This window comes from Centroberyx gerrardi, chromosome 9, assembly GCF_048128805.1.
Source record: "Centroberyx gerrardi isolate f3 chromosome 9, fCenGer3.hap1.cur.20231027, whole genome shotgun sequence".
NCBI classification, from domain to species: domain Eukaryota; kingdom Metazoa; phylum Chordata; class Actinopteri; order Beryciformes; family Berycidae; genus Centroberyx; species Centroberyx gerrardi.
The window spans coordinates 11,759,321-11,765,490 of NC_136005.1; the positions used below are offsets into that span (position 1 = coordinate 11,759,321).

A 6,170-nucleotide genomic window follows, 5' to 3' on the forward strand; every position below is an offset into this window, starting at 1 on the left:
GTTTACCCACCTATCATTTGTTTGAAGCCAGTGTCTTTTGTTAAACTCCACATCCCACAATCCTCGGTAGAAAAGGTTAGGACGGTGACGTGTCTGCGCTACGTGTCAGGAAGTTGTCTACAAGTCAACATGGCGGCTCAGCAGGGAGATGTTGATGAACTCTTCGATGTGAAAAATGCTTACTACATTGGCAGTTATCAACAATGCATTAACGAGGCTCAGAAAGTGAAGGTAACTATCGGATTGTAAACATTTTAAAAGGTCGTTTTGTTTTGGTGAATTACAAATGGTCTATCCTCTGCTCTTCTGGCCAGCGGCAGCTAGCACTACGCTAGCAACAATGCTAAGCAATAATATTCTTGTCTCTGGATTGAATGGGTTGCTTACCTGCTTTTTTTCTTTAAAGCCCTCAACACCAGAGAAGGAGATTGAGAGGGACATGTTTCTGTACAGAGCGTACATCGCCCAGGTAACCACAAAGTGACATTTTCTCAGATAGAGGTGCTACATGCATGTATTATGATAGCCAGTGCTGAGTAACGTTTATTGTCATCGCCTTATATATTCATTGCTGTCACAGTAAGTTGACAAACCCAACGCCTGGCCTCCCTGACCTGTCCTGTGGTGTGTTATTGCAGAGGAAGTATGCTGTAGTCCTGGATGACATCAAGCCCAGCTCTTCACCTGAGCTCCAGGCTGTCAGGATGTTTGCTGAGTATCGTTCCACCGAAAGCAAAAGGTCTGCATTTAACTCACAGCTCAACATGGACGGGCTATTGCTAGTCTAAATCAAGCTGTGTGTGTGTGTGGAGGTCACTAAAATGCCTTTCAGCTGTCTGCCTCCATCTTGCATCCAAATGTCAAGTATGAAGTCCTCATTGTCCCTCATTGTGTCCTGCTGCTGTTCTGTGTACAGGGATGCTATTGTTGCTGATCTAGATAAAAAGATGGCGAAGAGTGTGGATGCAGCCAACACCACCTTCCTCCTCATGGCCGCCTCCATCTACTACCATGAGATGAACACTGACGCCGCTCTCAGGACTCTGCACCAAGGGGAGAGCCTGGAGTGGTAAGAAGGGATCAGGGTTTTCCATTTACAATGCTCACTAAACTCAGCCTTTTAGGAGTGATTATGCTTCAATCAATGGGATGTCTGGATGTCACTGTGGGTGGGATCAGTTGAATGAAACCTCTGCCTACCAATAACATACACTGTAATGAAATAGTCCAGGAAGAAGACCTTATCATTAAATACATGATGTTTCAACATTGAGAATTTTTCCACTTGCCCAGTCTGGCCAGTAGGTCAAAAATGAAAATAACCACTTTTTCATATATTGAAACTGTTATTACTATAAAATATGTGATATTGACCTTTCATAATATATAGCAGAAAAATAAAGTACAAAAAGTAAATAATTGATCAGAGAAACTGTTGCTTCTACAATGAAAGAAACAGTCCTTTTCTCTTTGCTTCGTAATTTGAAGTTTCTGCTGTCATATCCACTCAACTCTCTGCTGGATCACCAAGTCCCTGACGAACTCTGACTTTGTGTTCAATGTGATTGATTAGAAAATGCCTGTGACTGACCAAAGTTAATGTCTTACTGGGCCTGGGCCATCAATTGTTACTATGCAACCATGATGAGCTAATCGTCTGTTCTTGTTTTTCAGCATGGCCATGACCATTCAGGTGTTGCTGAGTCTGGATCGCGTTGACCTGGCAAGGTATGGATTAAGGCCTCAAGCAAAAACCATGAACAATAGATAAGATGCATTGCATTGCATTGCATCACAAGATCAGCTTTGTTGTTTGAGCCCTTATGCAAAACATCCAAATGCCATTTGAATGCATTCAATACTGTCATGGGACCGGTGATGCACTCTTCATCACAAGCTCTCAGAAAGCCTATATTGCTGAGTCTGCACCCATATAGTAAAAGAGACTTTGTCTGCATGAATCATCGTTGTTATGCTAAAAAAAGCTTAGACAGACTCTATTTGAGTTGGAGCTGTTTTGCATTGACCATGATGGCATTATGCTTTTCCTATCGACAGGAAAGAGCTGAAGAAGATGCAGGAGCAGGATGAGGATGCCACTCTAACGCAGCTAGCCACAGCCTGGGTCAATATTGCTGTGGTGAGTATCTCACAAACCAACATCGAGTCACTTTTGTGTAACACCGCCAAGATTCACAGTCGATTTGTAAATAAATGCCCTGTCATGAATAATTAACAAGACATTCAATACATAATGTGGTGAATGGCACTAGCATATCATCTGTCTGTGTGTACACAAAGGAAATTAAATTCCTATTCATCATCTTATCAGGAGTCTAGTTGAGTAAGGGTGCAGTCAATCTGGAAATGTTGAAAATGCAAGGTGCACTATTCCAGAGTACTAGTTAGCAAGCGGACTAGTACGTATAGGAATTCTTCAATGAAACCGAGCCAAGTTGCACACTATTTAAAACCCTTCACAAAAACAGTGTGGATTTGTGCGCTTATGCATCATTATGTCAGTGTGATCACCGCCAAGACTCAGATAGCTAGATTCTCACCAACATTTTGATGCATTGTGTTTGTTGTTCCAGGGCGGAGAGAAGCTGCAGGATGCCTACTACATCTTCCAGGAGATGTCGGACAAGTATTCGTCCACGCTGCTGCTTCTCAACGGGCAGGCGGCCTGTTACATGGCTCAGAACAAGTGGGAAGAGGCTGAGGGAGTGCTGCAGGAGGCACTGGACAAGGTTAGCCTGCATTGCTTTGTTTTTGTCTGTCTCTCGTTCTCTCTCTTCCTCACTCTCACACTCATTGACACACACACACACGCACGCATGCACTCGTGTACATACACACACAGTTTCATCCAAGATCTGTGTTGTTGTAGTGTACTGATCCTGTTTATTCAGATAAATCTCTCAATGGCTTGTTTCCCAGACTGGTATTATACTCATATAAATCCTGAATTAATGCCTGCTAAACTGGGAAACCGTACCAGAAGTGCTTTGTAATATGGATTTAGAGTTGACTGAGCGTAAACCTCATTACAAGATGCGTTGGGTGACTGGATTGTATTTTTTTTTTTTACAAAATTATTTGAGAATAAGCAAAGATTAACTTAGTAATAAGCCTATTATTTCTACTAGCATTATGCCATAAGCCATAAGTGAATGCCTTCCTCAACAACAAAGTCGTGCAATTTAAAAAATTTCAGTTGCTTGCATTTGAACAGCAGATGGCGCCAGATACTATGTTTCTGTCCGCATTTATTGTAGTTGCTCTATGATGGGTCAGTGTTTGACCAGCTTCTCTGATATATTGTCTGGATGTCATAAAACAATGTTCACTGGTTAAATTATTACAGGACGAAGGTTATCTATTGATGTAATCTCACCCTTTTACAGTCTTGGTCAGACCATAACAGGGGAGTGTAATGTGAATTTGCAAAAACTTTCATGATGTCAAACCTCACGTCCTGCCTGGTAAAACCAGATGAATGGTTTTACAATTGTAACATAGTGGAATTATATGTTGGATTTATTAAGGAAATGATGGTACAGAAATGGAATTTATTGAACACCAGACATAATTCCATGCACGGCAGACATTTGCATTAGGTAGTAACACTGCACTAAAGCTGCAATACATGCACCATTTTGTTGTCTGCTGTATTTATGGTATGGAAATAGAGGCCATATCATTCAGTTAGTATCTCAGTAACAAGAGAAATGAAACGGAAATGTGGAGAAGAGAAGGCACCCTTCTCTTTCAATGGCTTGTCTCCACTTTCATGTTTTCTATTGTTGTCCTGTTTTCTTTGTGTGAATAAGTCTCTCACTTTCTGTCTCTCTTCTTCTCTGCCTTTCTCTCTTCGTTTCTTCCCCCTTTCAGGACAGCAGCCACCCTGAGACGTTGATCAACCTTATAGTGCTGACTCAGCACCTGGGCAAAGCTCCTGAGGTGAGACTTTGAACCCAAAGCTGTTAACAAGGTCATTGCTTAGACAGGCTTCAGCTGTTCCAGTTTCCACTAGACAAACCCAACCTTGGTCAAAGAGGATTTGAAATCTTTGTCAAGTACCCTCAGTGCTTAGAGAGCAAGATGAACTTTTGAGCAATTTTATGTGCTGCTTTTTTTTTTGGGATTGATGAAATCAGGCAAACTCAATTAAGCACTGTCTAGTTTTCACAGCTTCTGTTGCGTTATCAAAACCATTTGAAATGCACATGGATGTTTATTCAATTAGTTGATGAAGTGCCCTCTATACGTATCTGCTGATTTAGTGCTCTGTGTGAGTAATAAACCTTGGAACTCATAGTTCATAAGATAAAGACTCAGTTATCTCCCTATTCTCTATGCCTGACAGAGTAGATAGTGAGTAATCCAGTGGAATCTTGACCATTGACTCAAAGCCATCTTTAAAGAGGTTCCAACTCAAGGTTAACTCGAATTATCTAGAATATTTTTGCTGAAATCAAGCCTGATCCTCTGGTCCAGTAGGAGAGAGTCACCTTTGAATTAATTTCTTTTGTCTAAAGCGAAGTTAAAACTATGACTAGGAAGCCTTCTCTGTTTGTTCATCATTTATTCTTGTCACTTCCCTAACATTTGTCTGGTCTGTTTACATCTGTTCTCAGGTAACCAATCGGTACCTCTCTCAGCTGAAAGACGCACACAGAGCCCATCCATTCCTGAGAGACTATTTAGCCAAGGTAATGTGCTGTTCTCAGGATATGTCATTCACTGCTCCTCCTTTTCTTGAGATAGATTTTCTTAACTGTGTTTTAAGCACCGATGATCACTGCTCTGATAGGCTTTGATTAAGTTTAGAAAGAATAGATGGTAAAGAAACAACAAGCCAGTTTTTCCCTAGTTCTCAATATCAAAACACATCAGAGGAGAAACCTTAGGATACCTCTGACCGGGGCTATTTAGGTTCACTAGATGCGGTCACACTGGTTGACAACCTTGCATAAACTTTGCTCTCTAATAATTTAATTACGTGGCTTAGTTGTTTTGATGGTTCGAGAGCAGGTGTCCTTGGAGCAAAGCCAATCACAGCATTAAACTTTGAATCCTTAGCCTTTGTCATACATATCGTATAGGAATTACTCAAGACTGCGTGTGTAAATAAACATGGAAAAGCTGGGTTATACGGTGTCAAACCATGTGGCGCACAGCTGTTTCCCTGGCCAGATATTTCCCCCTTGTTTTTAACAGTTTCCTCTTTTCCTTGTTTTTCTTCAGGAGAATGAGTTTGACAGACTAACGATGCAGTACACTCCCACCGCCACAGCATAAGACACCCATCTGCATTTGTTGGGACACCTAAACAATGGGCTTCAATTTAACACCCTGAAGATGACTCTCTCTCTCTGTGTTTCTTTCTCCCACACACCTGTATTTGTTTTGATATTTTGACTTGTAAGAAAAACAGTTTAAATGTGTTTAATTGAAACTCTGGCTGTATTATTTAAACTACTTCTTTTCTCCCATTCAGTTTCTGCCATAATAATGTCCATTCATTGTTTATTAATTAGCATTTCTCTTATTGAAATCAACACCCCTGTTTTCTCTAAGCATTCCTCTGACCTGACAATAAATGTTTTAATACCCTGTGTGTGTTTGTCTTGTGGCTTTGTAAAAGTTAGACACAACTGAAACAAACCTATGGTAGAATGTTCTTTGTTGTACATTTGATGACATGAGCTTGAGCCAATGAATTCCAGCTAATACATTTGGATATTGTAGTGTTTTTGGTGCTTTTCTCTTAGATTTGATTTAGGCTATTTTTGGAGGGGAAGTTGAAATGGATGTCCGGTGTACAGTCTTGCTTTATTAGCCCATTAAGCAGTATGCGCTGTCTCTTTAAGTCATCCTTTTTAATCCTCAGCGGTTCAAGAAGATAGCGGGTCCTCATTACGTCACGCCTCATCGTTTTTTCTTCGTTTCGCATAAACTTCCATTTATAACGATTCTCTGTCTGGACGGCCGATTGAAGCACCGCGCGAGCAGAGTTCCGACCTGGGAATTCTCTGTGAAAATAGTTTAACGTTAGAATTGCCATAGCCGTTCGCTTCCAACGTTTTTATTGAGTCCCACTGAAAATAGAGCGCATTTTCCCTGTGTCACTTGTCAAAACGCAGCCTGGACACGTTGACCAATAC

At 41.0% G+C, this 6,170-nt stretch overlaps 1 protein-coding gene across 1 annotated transcript; it reads left to right on the plus strand.

Moving 5' to 3' along the window:
- The first annotated feature begins 112 nt into the window (after positions 1–112).
- Positions 113–5,617, plus strand: cope (COPI coat complex subunit epsilon). Its single transcript, XM_071921812.2, has 10 exons — positions 113–231; positions 407–469; positions 639–739; positions 917–1,069; positions 1,675–1,728; positions 2,059–2,140; positions 2,595–2,750; positions 3,895–3,963; positions 4,641–4,715; positions 5,251–5,617. Exons 1-10 carry the CDS (start codon positions 130–132, stop codon positions 5,302–5,304), a joined length of 909 nt encoding a protein of 302 aa, XP_071777913.2. The 5' UTR covers positions 113–129; the 3' UTR covers positions 5,305–5,617.
- Positions 5,618–6,170: the final 553 nt, after the last annotated feature.

What these genes read in the sequence shown, in the direction of transcription:
- cope (XM_071921812.2), top strand. Translation starts at nt 130, where the DNA reads ATGGCGGCTCAGCAGGGAGATGTTGATGAACTCTTCGATGTGAAAAAT. An exon ending in TGCAGGAGGCACTGGACAAG is followed by an intron (nt 2,751 to 3,894) that starts GTTAGCCTGCAT and finishes TCCCCCTTTCAG; the next exon opens with GACAGCAGCCACCCTGAGAC. An exon ending in TGAGAGACTATTTAGCCAAG is followed by an intron (nt 4,716 to 5,250) that starts GTAATGTGCTGT and finishes GTTTTTCTTCAG; the next exon opens with GAGAATGAGTTTGACAGACT.